This window comes from Dryobates pubescens, chromosome 6, assembly GCF_014839835.1.
Source record: "Dryobates pubescens isolate bDryPub1 chromosome 6, bDryPub1.pri, whole genome shotgun sequence".
NCBI classification, from domain to species: Eukaryota; Metazoa; Chordata; class Aves; order Piciformes; family Picidae; genus Dryobates; species Dryobates pubescens.
Window position 1 is genome coordinate 43,465,544 of NC_071617.1, and position 16,177 is coordinate 43,481,720.

Here is a 16,177-nt window from a genome sequence, read left to right on the forward strand (position 1 = left end):
TTCCAGTCTTCTGGGACGTTTCCAGTGTGCCAGGACTGCTGAAAAATGATGGAGAGTGGCTTGGCCAGCACATATGCCAGCTCTCTCAGCACCCTAGGATGGATCCCATCTGGTCCCATGGACTCATGGGGATCCAAGTGGCTGAGGAGATCTCTAATTACCTCCTCCTGGAACAGAGGAAAATTATGCTGCTACCTGGCTCCTTCTGCCAGCTCTGCAGGCCAGCTGTCTGGAAGACATTCTGTCCTGCTAGAAAAAATTGAGGCAAAGAAGGTGTTAAGTACCTCTGCCTTCTCCTCATCCTTTGATACAACGTTCCCCTCCGTGTCCACCAAGGAGTGAAGGTTGTCCTTGCCCTTCCTCTTGTTATTAATGTATTTATAGAAGGACTTTTTGTTGTCCTTCACAGCAGAGGCCAGTCTAAGCTCCAAATATGTTTTTGCCTCCCTAATTTTCTTCCTACAAGACCTAGCAACATCCTTAAACTTTTCATGGGTTGCCTCACCTTTCTTCCAAAGATGATACACCCTCTTTTTTTCCCTTAGTTCTTTTAGAAGCTCATCACCCATCCAGGCTGGCCGTCTGCCCCGGCGGCTCCTCTTCCGGCGCATTGGCACAGCCTGTTCCTGCGCCTTCAAGAGTTCTTCCTTGAAGCAGCTCCAGCTCTCCTGGACCCCTTTGTTTCTAAGGGCTGTTTCCCAAGAAGCCTTCTGAGTTAGCTCCTTGAGTAACCTGAAGTCTGCCCTCTGGAAGTCCAGAGTGGAGGTCTTCTTGCTGCCCCTCTTAGCTTGACTGAATACTGAGAATTCAATTATCTCGTGGTCACTGGCCCCTAAACAGCCTCCGACCACCACATCACCCACCAGCCCTTCCCTGCTGGTGAAGAGGAGGTCAAGCATAACCTTACCCTGGTAGGCTCACGCAGCACCTGGGATAAGAAGCTGTCCTCCATGCACTCTAAGAACCTCCTAGACTGTCTCCTCTCTGCTATGTTGAGATCCCAGCAAATATCAGGCAAGTTGAAGTCGCCCATGAGAACAAGGTCAGGCGATCTTGAGACAGCCTTAAGCTGCCTATAGAATGATTCATCAGCATCTTCATCCTGGTTGGGTGGTCTATAACAGACTCCAACCAGGATGTCTGCCCTGCTGGTCTTCCCTCTAATTTTCACCCACAAGCACTCAGCCTGATAGTCCCTGCTCTCCAGCTCAATGGCATCTAGTGCCTCCCAGATGTACAGGGCCCCCCCTCCACCCCTTCTTCCTTGCCTGTCTCTCCTGAAGAGCCTGTAGCTGTCAATTGCAGCGCTCCAGTCATGTGAGTTGTCCCACCACATCTCTGTGATGGCAACTACATCATAACTTTCCTGCTGCAACAAGGCTTCCAGCTCCTCTTGTTTGTTGCCCATACTTTGTGCATTAGTGTACATGTACTTCAGCTGGGCTGCTGGTTTGGCCTCTGACCCTAGCTTATTGCCCCCAGACTCCTGTCTGGGGGGACTGGTTTCAGCCCCTTCCCCCTTCAAATCTAGTTTAAAGCCCTATCAATGAGATCTGCCAATTCCCTTCCTAGACTTTTTACCTTTGGGGGACAGTCCATTCTCGTACACTGTGACCTTTCCCCTCCTCTGGGACAGATGTACTCCATCTGTTGCCAGCTGACCTGGTGCAGTAGAAAGTTCTCCAAGATCGAAAAACCCAAAATTCTTTTGACTGCACCAGCCTCTAAGCCACTTGTTGACTATAGCTGCTGACCTGTTCCTTCTGGTACTCCCTCCTGTAACTAAGGGTATTGATGAAAAAATTATTTGTGCACCTGACCTCTCAACCAGATCTCCCAGGGCCCTAAAGTCATTCTTGATAGCCCTGGGAGTTCTGGTTGCAACATCATCATTCCCTAACTGCATAACCAGTAAGGGATAGTAGTCAGAGGGCTGCACCAGGCTAGGCAGCCTTCTGGTAACATCTCTAACTTGTACTCCTGGGAGGCAGCAAACTTCCCTGTGAGAAGGGTCTGGCTGACATATGGGGGCCCTCTGTTCTCCTCAGGAAGGAATCACCAATAACAATTACCCTCCTTAAGGAGGCTTGACATGAACTTCTGAAGTGTTACTTGGATGTTTACAAGCTGAAACTTGCTGAATGTGGAAGCAGCACTGTAATATTTAATTGTTAAGCAGGCATTCAGCTGATCTGGAAGAGTATCAGTCTAGTTAAAGTAACTGAGGAAATCCAGTAATTCTATTTCTGTCTATCTCAATGTCAAAACACAGTAGCCAAGTACTTCCTCTGAGGAGGCAGGGTTTGGAAAATTGCCCTTCTCAATTAGTCCATTTTCCTGTCAAACTGGAACAAGTTAGAATTTCAGGTGCCTGCTTCAATATCTGCTCACTAACATTTGCTTTCAGGGCTGAGTTCATCATGGCTAAATGGCTGAAGCTGAGGGTTTCTCAGCCCTTAATGTTTCTTAGTAGGAAGGCAGGAGCCTTTGAAGTATCTGTGAGACTTCTGTGTAAGCTTTTTCCACTGGTAGAGCACCCAAGTAGGCCTTGCAGATGGTGTAAAGATCAAAGGCAAACACTGCAAAGTACATCTCTCTTTCTCTCAGGTCCCATGAGCCAAATACTCAGTTCATAAATTACTTAGTAATCCTTGAGGCAAATCTCCTGTTGGCTATTGACTGATTCATGCTTACAGAGATTTAGCTGGACAAGCTGAAGCCAGTTATCTATGCAGCTATTCTTATTCCTAGGTTTCTGCCAAACACTACAGTTTAATAACTGGCACAATAACATAAACTGAAATTTGGCATTAATTTCTGAGAGTCCAGCAAACTCCATCTGTGGCTATGAATCATAGTCAAAATAAACCAGACAAACACATAAGATTTTACTCTAATAGCAAAAGGGGAAAGGCTAATTATAATACTCCTCTAATAAAGAGGTGATGTTACCTAGCATAAAGGTGATATTCCTACAAATAGTGGTGAGTGCACAGAGACCTCTCCACAGAAAGGCTGAAGTTGCCAAATCATGCCTTCTGTTACCTACAGGAAAAATACTTCATGATGAAACCCTAAGGCATATTTAGCCAATAATTTTAGTGGAACAAGCGGTTCTGCAAAGTTTTCACTTTTGAATATAAAAGCCAGTAATTAAACAAAGAGTTTGGAAACCAAATCTGGATTGATAATGTAAACCACAACAAACTCTGAGGCTGTCTAATGAGAGTATGGATACATTTAGTGAATTAGATGAACATTAACTCATTTGCTATTATTTATTCCATGAAACTCCTCCATAGGTACTGAATAAAAACAAGCCAGCTGCTAAACAGCTGAAGCACAGGAAACAAGGAAAGAGAAAAGTGGAAAAACTAATGGAGAACAAAATGGAAACTGGATTTACATCACATTTGTCAGCTCAGCAGCACTCTACTGCTGGAAATATTGACGAGGATGGGATTTAATAGATTTGTGCAGTATGCAATATTTCACTGGAGTGGCTCAGCTGGGAAGATTTCTTGGTAGTGTATTTAACCAGAAATTTAGATGTATTTTTCCCCTTCTCAGAGAAGCAATGCTGAAAGAACAAGGTTGTTTTGAGAAGCAGGATATTGCTAAGTTCTCTGGAAGTCCAGCATAGGTAGTCCAAGTGGCAGAAATCTGATTCTGTCTGGGCACAGACTTCTTATTTTTTTGTTTTTTTAAAGTAGAGCAGCAGTTATTAATGTACAGAATGAAAGTGGGAAAGAATTGCTTTGTATTAAGTGCAAACTAAGCTGTAGAACATCACCTTCTCTGTTTTACAAAGCCATTTCCTATATGCAAGTATCCTAATAGAATAACTTGAACTATCTACTCAGCACTGAGTAATGTTCCTGAGCTACTGCCCCTGTGAAGAGCTCTGAAGTAGCAGGTGTAAAGTTTTATGTCAAAATCTGTATTTTTTTTTTTCCCAACAAGACAAATGCTTTTCAGTATTTGATTTAATCAGTTGATTACATCTGATTGCTTATGCACAGGTAGTTTCAGCTGGGGGAGGGAAATATGTTGTGAATAGACAAGACCAGGTTGGAAGAGACCTTCAAGACCATCGCGTCTAATCCATCATCCAACACTATCTAATCAACTAAACCATGGCACTAAGCACCCCATCCAGTCTCCTCCTAAACACCTCCAGTGATGGAGACTCCACCATCTCCCTGGGCAGCACATTCCAATGGCCAATCTCTCTTTCTGGGAAGAACAACTGCCTAACATCCAGCCTAAACTTCCCCTGGCACAACTTGAGACTGTGTCCTCTTGTTCTGTCACAGGTTGCCTGGGAGAAGAGACCAAACCCCACCTGGCTACAACCTCCCTTCAGGTAGTTGTAGAGAGCAATGAGGTCTCCCCTCAGCCTTCTCTTCTCCAGGCTAAGCAACCCCAGCTCCCTCAGCCTCTCCTCATAGGGCTTGTGCTCCAAACCCCTCCCCAGCTTTGTTGCCCTTCTCTGAACATGTTCCAGCAACTCAACATCTTTCCTAAACTGAGGGGCCCAGAACTGGACACAGTACTCGAGGTGTGGCCTAACCAGTGTGGTGTACAGGGGCAGAATGACCTCCCTGCTCCTGCTGGCCACACTGTTCCTGATGCAGGCCAGGATGCCATTGGCCTTCTTGGCCATATGTATGACTATGTATATTCACACCCATAGGAATTTCAAAGCCAAAGCAATAGTTAACCTTCAAACTTCCAACTAGACTAGGTTATAATCAAGACACTAAGGCAACACAGGGAACCTTGTGGATGGCTTCTACTATGGGCTGCCCTATCAAGGACCTTTTTACTCCACCTACAGGAAGCACTACACTTGAAGGCTCTCTTTCTGCTGACAGACTTTAACAAATCTGACATCCCCTGGAAGAGTAGCACAGTGAGCTACAGGCAATGCAGGAGACTCCTGGAATACACTGAAAATAACTTCTTAAGTCAGATAATAGCCTTACCAGAGGGGATGCAATACTGGGCCTGATAGTCAGTAACACAACTGAGCTGATCAGTGATGTCAAGATTTGAAGCAGCCTGGCTTGCAATGATCGTGCATTGGTGGAGTTCACCAATGTCATGGGGAATACAGGTCAAACAAGGAGTAAAGTCAGGATCCTGAATTTTAGGAAAGCAAACTTGCAGCTCTTCAAGAGTTAGTCAATAGGAACTCCTGGGAAATGGTCCTCAGGGACAAGGGAGCAGAACTGAGCTGGCAGATCTTTAGGGACACTTTCCATAAAGCATAATGGCTCTTGATTCCCAGATATAAGATATCAAGCAAGGAAAGAGATCAGCATAGTTGAGTCAATACAGGTTGGTCAAAGAAAAGGGCAAGAAGGAAATGCACAGGCTGTGGAAATAGGGAGAGGTATCCTGGGAAGAGTACAGGGACATGACCTGGATGCATAGGGCCAGGAAGGCCAAGGCATGACTGGAGCTGAAACTGGCAAGTGATGCAAAACACAAAGGGTATGTCAGGCAGAAGAAGAGAGGTCAGGAAAAGCATACCATCTGTGAAAGCAAGACTGGCAAGATGGTAACAACAGAGAAGAAGAAAGCTGAAGTTCTCAACTTTTTTGCCTCAGTCTCCACTGACAATCTGTCGAGTGGATGGAACACAGGACTGGGACTGGAGGAGCAAAGACTCTCCCACTGTCAGAGAAGATCAGGAACTTGAATATACAGAAGCCTTTGGGACCTGACAAGACGCATCCCAGAGTCCTGTGCGAATTGGCTGACGTAGTTGTCAAGCCATTCTCTATGAGATTTGAAGAGTATTGGCAATCAGGTGAAGTCCCTGGTGACTAGAAAAAGGGAAACACTGCACCCATTTCTAAGCAAAGGTAGAAAGGATGACCCTGGGAACTACCAACCTGTCAGTTTCACCTCTGTGCCTGGGAAGATCACAGAACAGATCCTCGTAGAAGCTACACTAGGGCACATGGAGGACAGGGAGATGATTAAAGGCAGCCAGTATGACATCATCAAGACCAAGAATTGCCTGACCAACCTAGTGGTTTTCTATACAGGGGTGACTACAGCAGCAGACGAGTGTCATTCACATGGACTTCTGTAAGCCTTTGACACAGTCCCCTGGCAACATCTTTCTCTCTGAATTGGAGAGAGATGGATTTGATGGGTGAAGCTCTTGGTGGATATGGAATTGATTGCATGGTCACACCCAGAGGGTGACAGAAAAGAGCTCAATGTCAAGATGGAGACTGGTGACAAATAGTGCCCCTGAGGATGCCCATACTGAGAGCAGTACAGTTTCCTTTCTTCACAAATGACATAGTGGGATTGAGTGTACACTCAGCAAGTTTGCAGATGATACCATGCTGAGCAGTGTGGTTGACATGCCTGTGGGACAGGATGTTATCCAGAGGGACATGGATATGCTCAGGAAGTGGGCCCATGTGAACCTCATGAGGTTCAACAAGGCCAAGTGCAGGATCCTGCACATGAGTTGGGACAAGCCCCTATATCAACAGAAAATGGGGGGTGATGGGTTTGAGAACAGCCCTGCAGAGGACTTGGGACTATTGGTGGATGTAAAGCTGGATGTGAGCTGACAATGTGCGTTCACAGCCAAGAAGCCAGCCATATCCTGGGCTGCATGAAAAGAAGCATGGCCACCAGGTTGAAGGAAGTGATACAGATATTCTATTCTGCTCTGGTGAGACCTCATCTGGTGTACTCTGTCCATCTCTGGAGTCCTCAGGACAGAAAAGAGGGATCTGTTGGAACAGGTTCAGAGGAGTGCCACAAAAGATGATCTAAAGGCTGAAACACCTCTCCCATGAAGAAAGACTAAGAGAGCTGGGGTTGCTTAGCCTGGAGAAGTCTTTTGGGACACCTTATTGAAGCCTTTCAGTACTTAATGGGGGCTTGTAAGAGAGATGGGGATAAACTTTTCTGCAGGGCCTGCTGAGACAGAACAAGGGATAATGGTTTTAACTAGAAGAACTTTTTGATAGAGAGGGTGAAAAGTCACTGGAACAGGTTGCCCAGGGACATAGTGGAGGCCCCTACCCCTAAAAACATTCCAAATTAGATTGGAGAGGACTCTGAGCAACATGATCTAGTTGAAGATGTTCCAGCTTCCTGCAGGGAGATTGAACTAGATGATTTTTAAAGGTGCCTTCCAACCCAAACTATCTTATGAGTCTATGATAATTAGCAAGCCAAGACAGTCCACCCAAAATATCCAAAGGGGAAAAAAAAAAGACAGCTAAAAATAAGTAATTTGTGAACCAAATACTGTTTGTGGTATGACAGAAGTGGTTATGCAACTATAAACAAGATTATTAACATGAGGGGTTACATATGAAAGGAAGTTATGGTCACTTTTAAACATGTGGTATCCACACACTTCTTCCTGTGCAATTTGGACACTGGCTGGGTAACAGAACTTTTGTGTAACTGGTAGTTCAGAGCCTGCATTCCAAATTACAGACTGGGTTTGAATACAAGTCCATTCTAATGAACTCAGTAAACTTTGAGCTATAGGGCATCTTTGCCTAAAATGACTGCAAATGGCAGGGAAAACTGTCTCGCCCCAGGGTATCCACAGTCACAATAACAGTGATTTCAGCATTCAGCTGATGCATATTAGAGAGGGGTTACCCAAGGCATTAGTCTGAACCTCTTTGCCATTTAGGGAAAGCAAATCTGGCATCAAACTTTGTGGATTCTGCCCATCTCTATCACATGTTCTGAAACCAGAAGGAAATACTGTATTGCTTCATAGCAATAACAGAGAAAATATGGAAGAATTGTGATTAACCTTGGAAGAAATGCAGGGCATGGCTCAGAACTGTGTTGCTCCTATTATGCTGTGAGCATGAAATGTTCTGTACAGCAAGGTCAAAAATGATTGCAATGTAATAATGGTAAGCAAGGATGATGCACTGATGTGGTATCATAAAATACACTGATCAGAAGAAATGCATTAGTAAATATCCAGTATACACAGATAAATTCTTACATACAGATAGATTCTTACATACCTGGGGGTACTAGTCAATACTAGGCTGAACATGAGCCAACAGTGTGCCCAGGTAGCCAAAAAGGCCAATGGCATCCTGGCCTGCATGAGGAACAGCAAGAGCAGGAAAGTCATTCAGCACTGGTTAGGCCACATCTTGAGTCCTGTGTCCAGTTCTGGGCCCCTCAGTTTAGGAAAGATGTTGATTTGCTGGAAGGTGTCCAGAGAAAGGCAACAAAAACTGGGGAGGGGTTTGGAGCATAAGCCCTATGAGGAAAGGCTGAGGGAGCTGGGGTTGCTTAGCCTGGAGAAGAGGAGGCTCAGGGGAGACCTCATTGCTCTCTACAACTACCTGAAGGGAGGTTGTAGCCAGGTGGGGGTTGGTCTCCTATCCCAGGCAACCAGAACAGGAGGACAGAGTCTCAAGCTGCACCAGGGGAAGTTTAGACTGGAGGTGAGGAGAAGGTTCTTCACAGAGAGAGTTGATAGCCATTGGAATGGGCTGCCCAGGGAGGTGGTGGAGTCACCATCCCTGGAGGTGTTCAAGAGAGGATTGGACATGGCACTTGAAGCCACAGTTTAGTAGTCATGAGGTGTTGGATGACAGGTTGGACTTGGTCTTTGAGGTCTTTTCTAACCTTATTGATTCTGAGATTCTAAGATAAGGAAAAAAACCAAAAGCTCAAGTGCAAAAATGGCAGAAGCTAAAAATCACTTGGCAAACAAGCTAGGAACAGCAGACAAAAGCTTATGTTAAACATCTCCTAGCATGCTGTCCAACTGAGTGTTAAAGCCAATAAAGCATTTTGACAATGGAGACTGAAGTGATTGATTCAGTCACATGGGTCTTGGTTTGTCTGGATAATTCATGATTTACCTTTACAGCTGTGTTGAACCCATGTGATAAGATGACTAAAACCTGAGGAAATAGGCAGTAGGATTCCTCATGCCACATTCATATTCTATACAGACTTTTATACTGACACCACTCAGTGCCTTCTGAATATGAGATACACCTAGTAAGAAAAGGAAGTTTCTGTCCCAAGTTCTCAATAGAAGCCTGGGATATCTGGTGTAAAATTATGTATTCCTACCCAGACTTATAAAGGACTCCCAAATGTCTGCCTTCAGGTTTTTCTTGCTGTGACACTCACCTCTGTTTCAGAAGTAGTTTGTTGTCTTCAATGGTTATATTGTCAGCATGGTCCCGCTTAAACACTTCAAAAGCTTCCTGACATCCAAGTGACATCTTTCCTCCTGCCCCAAGAAAACAAACAGACAGGGAACTACTTCAGAGTCATCATCAGACAGGCATTTTGATTCTACTTAACTTCCATCAAGACAGAGAGCTGGTCAGTCCAGGGGTTCTGTATTCCACCAAAGGGAAAGCTGTATCTGACAAGTTAGTTTCATTTTGCATTTCTAAGGTCTGACTGATTACACTGTATAATTTCTCACAGAATCACCAAGGTTGGAAGAGACCTCAAAAACAACTTAAAATGTTCATAAGTAAAGCGAAAATCTGACAACTCTAAATATGTTAAATATCCTTGGAAGTGAGAGGGAGGTGTTTTCAAAAGAGTAAATTGAAGTCTGCTTGTTCTCCTCATCACAGTTTCTTATCTTCACATATGTGGGATCACAAAAGATTGAGTGTGATCATGAAATGACTGAGTTATCTGTTCTCAGAGAAGGGGTAGGGTCAGCAGAACTGTCACCTCAGGTTTCCAAAGGGCAGACTTTGACTTATTTGGGAGATTGCTTGATAGAGTCCCTTGGGAGGCAGTCCTGAAGGGCAAAGGAGCCCAGGAAGGCTAGATACTCTTCAAGAAGGAAATCTTAAAGGCATAGCAGGAGGAGGCTGTCCCCATGCAAGATGAGCCAGCAGCAAAGAAAACCAGCCTGGCTGAACAGGGAGCTCTGGCTGCAACTCAGGGTAAAAAAGGGGAGTTCAGGGCCTTTGAAAGAAGGGGTAGGTCACAGACAACAACTACAAAGATATTGTGAGGCTATGCAGAGAAAAAAAGTTAAGAGAATCCAAAGCCCAGCTAGAAATTTCTAGAATCACAGAATCAATAAGGTTGGAAAAGACCTCAAAGACCATCAAGTCCAACCTGTCTGCTGTAAAAGACAATAAGAAATCTTTAACTACATTAGCAGCAAAAAAAGGACCAAGGGAGAGCCTCCATCCTTTATTAGACACAGGAGGACACACAGTAACTAAGGATGAGGAAGAGGCTGAGGTGCTCAATGCTGCCTTTGCCTTAGTGAATAGGATAGGATTAACCAGGTTGGAAAAGACCTTTGAGATCACCAGGTCCGACCTATCACCCAACACCATCTAATCAACTAAACCATGGCAACAAGTGCCTCATCCAGTCACTCCTTAAACATCCATCCAGTGATGGTGACTCCACCACCTCCCCGGGCTGCCCATTCCAATGGCCAAACACTCTTTCTGTTAAGAACTTCCTCCTAACATCCAGCCTAATCCTCCCCTGGTGCAGCTTGAGACTGTGTCCTCTTGTTCTCTAACTGGTTGCCTGGGAGAAGAGACCAACCCCCACCCAGCTACAACCTCCCTTCAGGTAGCTGTAGACAGCAATAAGGTCTCCTCTGAGCCTCCTCTTCTGCAGGCTAAGCAACCCCAGCTCCCTCAGTCTCTCCTCATAGGGCTTCTGCTCCAAACCCAACACCAGCTTTGTTGCCCTTCTCTGGACATGTTTAGTAACAGGACCAGCATTACTCTGGAAATCCAAACCCTTGAGCTAGAAGACAGGGATTAGGAGAAGAATGATCCTCCTGCAATCCAGGAAGATATGGTCAGTGACCTGCTGCATCACACAGAGATGAATCTGTGGGGCCAAATGGAATATTTTCTATGAGCTTACAAACCAGTTGAGAGAATTGTGGTTGTTTAGTTTGGAGAAAAGGAGGCTCAGGGGACACTTTATTGCTCTCTACAACTGTAAAAAAGTGGGGGTTGGTCTGCTCAACCAAGTGACAAGTGATAGAACAAGAGGAAATGGCCTCAAGCTGTGCCAAGGGAAGGTTAGACTGGCTATTAGGAAGAATTTATTTACTGAAAGGGTTATCAGGCATTGGAATGGCTTGCTCAAGGAAGTGGTGGAGTCCCCATCTCTGGAGGTGTTTAAGAGTTGTGTAGACATAGTGCTGAGAGATATGGCTTAGTCAAAGACTTGTCAGCGTTAGGCTAATAATTGGACTCGACCTTAAATGTATTTTCCAATCTAGGCAATTCTGTGCTATTGGCTCCTAAATATACCTTGAATATTTTCAACATTCTTGGAAGGAAAATGACGTTTTCCATGCCCCTTTAAGTGAAGCAGGTATTCTACCTATAGAAACAGTTGGGGTCTGTCTTTCACATTTTTACCATAATATTTGTTTCCTTTTGTGCAACAGAAGGTCAAAATCTATCTAGCCTTCAAATCTTTTTAAAAATCACTATGGAAAAGTGTTACAGTCTGTAGTGTTTATCAGTCGTCATTGCTAGATGATCTACAGGTCCAAGTAAAAAGTCATGCATCTCTATCACCAATAAAACAAACAATCAAAGACTAAGGAGAATGAAAGATGACATGAACATCCATGTTAGAGGGTAGGAGAGCTCTGCAGAGGGATCTTGACAGGCTGGACAGATGGGCAGAGTCCAAGAGCATGAGATTTAACACATCCAAGTGCCGGGTTCTACACATTGGCCACAACCACCCCATGCAGTGCTACAGGCTGGGGTCAGTGGCTGGAGAGAAGCCAGGCAGAAAGGGACCTGGGGGTACTGGTTGATAGTAGGCTGAACATGAGCCAGCAGTGTGCCCAGGTGGCCAAAAAGGCTAATGGCATCCTGGACTGTAGCAAGAACAGTGAGGCCAGCAGGAGCCATTGTGCCCCTGTACTCAGCACTGGTTAGGCCACACCTTGAGTCCTGTGTCCAGTTCTGGTTCCCTCAGTTTAGGAAGGATGTTGAGTTGCTGGAATGTGTCCAGAGAAGGGCAACAAAGCTGGGGAGAAGTCTGGAGCACAAGCCCTGTGAGGAGAGGCTGAGGGAGCTGGGGTTGCTTAGCCTGGAGGCTCAGGGAAGACCTCATTGCTTTCTACAGCTACCTGAAGAGAGGCTGTAGCCAGGTGGGGGTTGGTCTCTTCTCCCAGGCAACCAGCACCAGAACAAGAGGACATAGTCTTAAGCTGTACCAGGGGAGGTTTAGACTGGAGGTTAGGAAGAGGTTCTTCCCAGAGTGATTCGCCACTGGAATGTGCTGCCCAGGGAGGTGGTGGAGTCACCATCACTGGAGGCATTTAGGAAGAGACTTGATGGGGCGCTTAGTGCCATGGTTTAGTTGACTAGATGGTGTTGGATGATAGGTTTGGCTTGATCTCAAAGGTCTTTTCCAACCTGGTTAATTCTATTCTACCATATATGCTAGTACATTAGCAGGGAGAAAGGGTGAAATTTGTACTTAAGTAAATTACAGTAATAAAGCTAGTTCAGATGAAGAAAGGGGGAGGAATCTCACACTCAGCCTGTGTGAAAAACATATCTCTAAATCAGCTTCATGGTTGTCAAAATGATATTCCTTAATCTGGAATTTGGTTCTCCTTAGTAGATTTTTCCTCTCAGGCCTGTTTTTCTGTCCTACTCTTAAGCCTTCCTTTCTGCTTCACACTACTGGGACCCCCAAATCTATTGTGCACAAGAACTATAAAGTTTCCTGCTACATGAAGTTTTTTCACATCTTGGGCCAATGGATCAGTATTACCAATGATGTAACCAAGCTATTTCTGGGTATTTTCTGGGTTACTTGCTTTGCAATTTTGGTGTAAGTGGGGACAGTACATTAACAAAATACACCTAAACAGGTTGGTTGTGCAATACTGGGATGCTACACTTTATTGGGGTCCAGCTCCATAAAATGCATTTTATAGCCATTCTGCATATGTTTGGCTCCCCCTCCTCATACTATTCTCCACTGACTTCAGCGAGATTTCTGTGCTGTAAGATACTCTTTATAGGAAAGGCTGTTCACAAAAAGTGGAACACAGGGTTCCATAACCAATAAAATGTTAAAAAAGTTAATTCAGAATATAGTAGAAAAATTTGCCCTCTGTTTCAGTCAGAAGAATCAGCACATGTGTTACTAATTTAGCTTCTTTTTTCTCTTTTTTTTCAGTTGAAAATAGAACCACCAGGAATGTTTGAATGGCAAAGCACACAGAAATGCTCCACCTCTTTTGAACAGGAAAATCAAAGAAAGATACAGTGCAGTGTTTACTGTTGTGTGATCCAAAGGAGCAAGAGGATTTAAGAAAAAAAAATATTTTTCTGTGATGATGACCTGAGAATATAATGTTCATGCTTCTTGTCTGCCTTGAAGAAAAACAGGCGGCTTTGCAAGGGGAATTTTATAGCACATTCAGCCCATCACTAGCACTAATTTTAATATGCAGCCTGAACTGACCCTCTAGAAATGCTTTTGGTGCAGAAAAAGTTTTGCATTAAGTGCAGAAAGCCTGGATGAAATTCATGCTGAGTCTAAGATAAACAATGAAACACCCTTAATCATATGTAACACTGCAATGTAAAGTATTTAACCCTTCTGGCAATGTCCTGCCCTTGAGAGCAGAAGTAGAAACACCAGAAATCAGTTTGGAAAATGAAGCTATTGCTGTGATCATTGCTTCTAGCTCACAGAAATGCTCCAATTAAAACTGAAGGCAATCTGATAGTCATTCTGCAGCGCTACATTAAGATGCAGCAAATAAAGCACACAAAAATAGATCCCCAGAACTCTTGGGAGGGGGTTGTTTTCTGGTTAATACAATCAACTTTAAGAAAATTTAGAAAAATATGTGAATTAGAATTAACCAGGTTGGAAAAGACCTTCAATATCATCAAGTCAATTCTATCATCCAACACTATCTAATCAACTAAACCATGGCACCAAGCGCCCCATCCAGTCTCTTCCTAAACACCTCCAATGATGGTGACTCCACCACCTCCCTGGGCAGCACATTCCAGTGGCAAAACACTCTTTCCCGGGATGAACTTCTGCCTAACATGCAGCCTAAACCTCCCCTGGTGCAGCTTGAGACTGTGTCCTCTTGTTCTGGTGCTGGTTAGAATAGAATAGAATAGAATTAACCAGGTTGGAAGAGACCTTCGAGATCATCGTGTCCAACCTATCATCCGACACCACCTAATCAACTAAACCATACAACCAAGCATCCTGTCAAGCCTCGCCCTGAACACCCCCAGCGACGGCGACCCCACCACCTCCTCAGGCAGCCCATTCCAGTGGGCAATCACTCTCTCTGTGTAAAACTTCCTCCTAACCTCCAGCCTAAACCTCCCCTGACGCAGCCTGAGACTGTGTCCTCTTGTTCTGGTACTGGTTGCCTGGGAGAAGAGACTAACCTCTGCCTGTCTACAACCCCCCTTCAGGTAGTTGTAGAGAGCAATAAGGTCACCCCTGAGTCTCCTCTTCTCCAGACTAAGCAACCCCAGCTCCCTCAATCTCTCCTCATAGGGCTTGTGCTCCAAGCCCCTCACCAACCTTGTTGCCCTTTTCTGGACACGCTCCAGCAAGTCAACATCCTTCCTAAACTGAGGGGCCCAGAACTGGACACAGGACTCGAGGTGCGGCCTAACCAGTGCAGTGTACAGGGGCAGAATGACCTCCCTGCTCCTGCTGGCCACACTGTTCCTGATGCAGGCCAGGATGCCACTGGCCCTCTTGGCTGCCTGGGCACACTGCAGGCTCATGTTCAGCCTACCGTCAACCAGCACCCCCAGGTCCCTCTCAGCCTGACTGCTCTCCAGCCACTCTGACCCCAGCCTGTAGCTCTGCATGGGGTTGCTGTGGCCAATGTGCAGAACCCGGCACTTGGATGTGTTCAATCTCATGCCGTTGGACTCTGCCCATCTGCCCAGCCTGTCGAGGTCCCTCTGCAGAGCCTCTCTACCCTCCAGCAGATCAACTCCTGCCCCCAGCTTGGTGTCATCAGCAAATTTACTGATGATGGACTCGATGCCCTCATCCAGATCATCAATAAAGATGTTAAAGAGCATGGGGCCCAGCACTGATCCTTGGGGCACACCACTGGTGACTGGCTGCCAGCTGGATGTGGCACCATTCACCACCACTCTCTGGGCTCGGCCCTCCAGCCAGTTCCTAACCCATCGCAGTGTGCTCCCATCCAAGCCATGGGCTGACAGCTTGGCCAGGAGTTTGCTATGGGGAACGGTGTCAAAGGCCTTGCTGAGGTCCAGGTAGACTACATCCACAGCCTGCCCTGCATCCACCAGACGGGTCACCTGATCATAGAAGGAGATCAGGTTGGTCAGGCAGGACCTGCCCTTCCTAAACCCATGCTGGCTGGGCCTGATCCCTTGGCCATCCTCCAAGTTCTGTGCAACTGCACTCAAGATGACCTGTTCCATAATCTTTCCTGGCACTGAGGTCAGGCTGACAGGTCTATAATTCCCTGGCTCATCCAACCGGCCCTTCTTGTGGATGGGCACCACGTTGGCCAGCTTCCAGTCGTCTGGGATGTCTCCAGTGAGCCAGGACTGCTGAAAAATGATGGAGAGCGGCTTGGCCAGCACATCTGCCAGCTCCCTCAGCACCCTGGGATGGATCCCATCTGGTCCCATGGACTTGTGGGGATCCAAATGGCTAAGCAGATCACCAACTACCCCATTTTGCCTGGGAGAAGAGCCCAACCCCCACCTGCCTACAACCTCCCTTTAGGCAGTTGTAGACAGCAATAAGGTCTCCTCTGAGCCTCCTCTTCTCCAGGCTAAGAAGTAGAAAGCAATCACATTTTGAAAATAGTATCTAAGGAAAGGAGCTTAAAAAGGCCTATTAAGATTGTACCTTAACATAATATGAACATAAAGCAGCAACATAAGAATGTAGGTTATTTAGGATAATAATAATAAGGGAATTTAACAATGTTAATGTTAGTAAGAGACTCCTAGAAACATTGGAAGCCTGATGGAGTAGTTTATTTTCATTTTGCTCAGTAATACAGATTATTTCTTCTCTGTGGTTAATGGTTTATCTTCAATCTTGCGGTTTCTATTTTGTTAAACAACCTTTGATTCCATAAAACAGCATAACTTTCTCTTAAATGGTCATT

At 45.4% G+C, this 16,177-nt stretch overlaps 1 protein-coding gene across 1 annotated transcript in view; it reads right to left on the reverse strand.

Moving 5' to 3' along the window:
- Positions 1–16,177, reverse strand: part of KIF6 (kinesin family member 6) — a 215,962-nt gene that overhangs the window by 75,545 nt on the left and 124,240 nt on the right. The window contains exon 14 of the mRNA XM_054162516.1: positions 9,172–9,274. Coding sequence (XP_054018491.1) covers positions 9,172–9,274 — 103 coding nt within the window. The remainder of the gene's footprint in view (positions 1–9,171; positions 9,275–16,177) is intronic.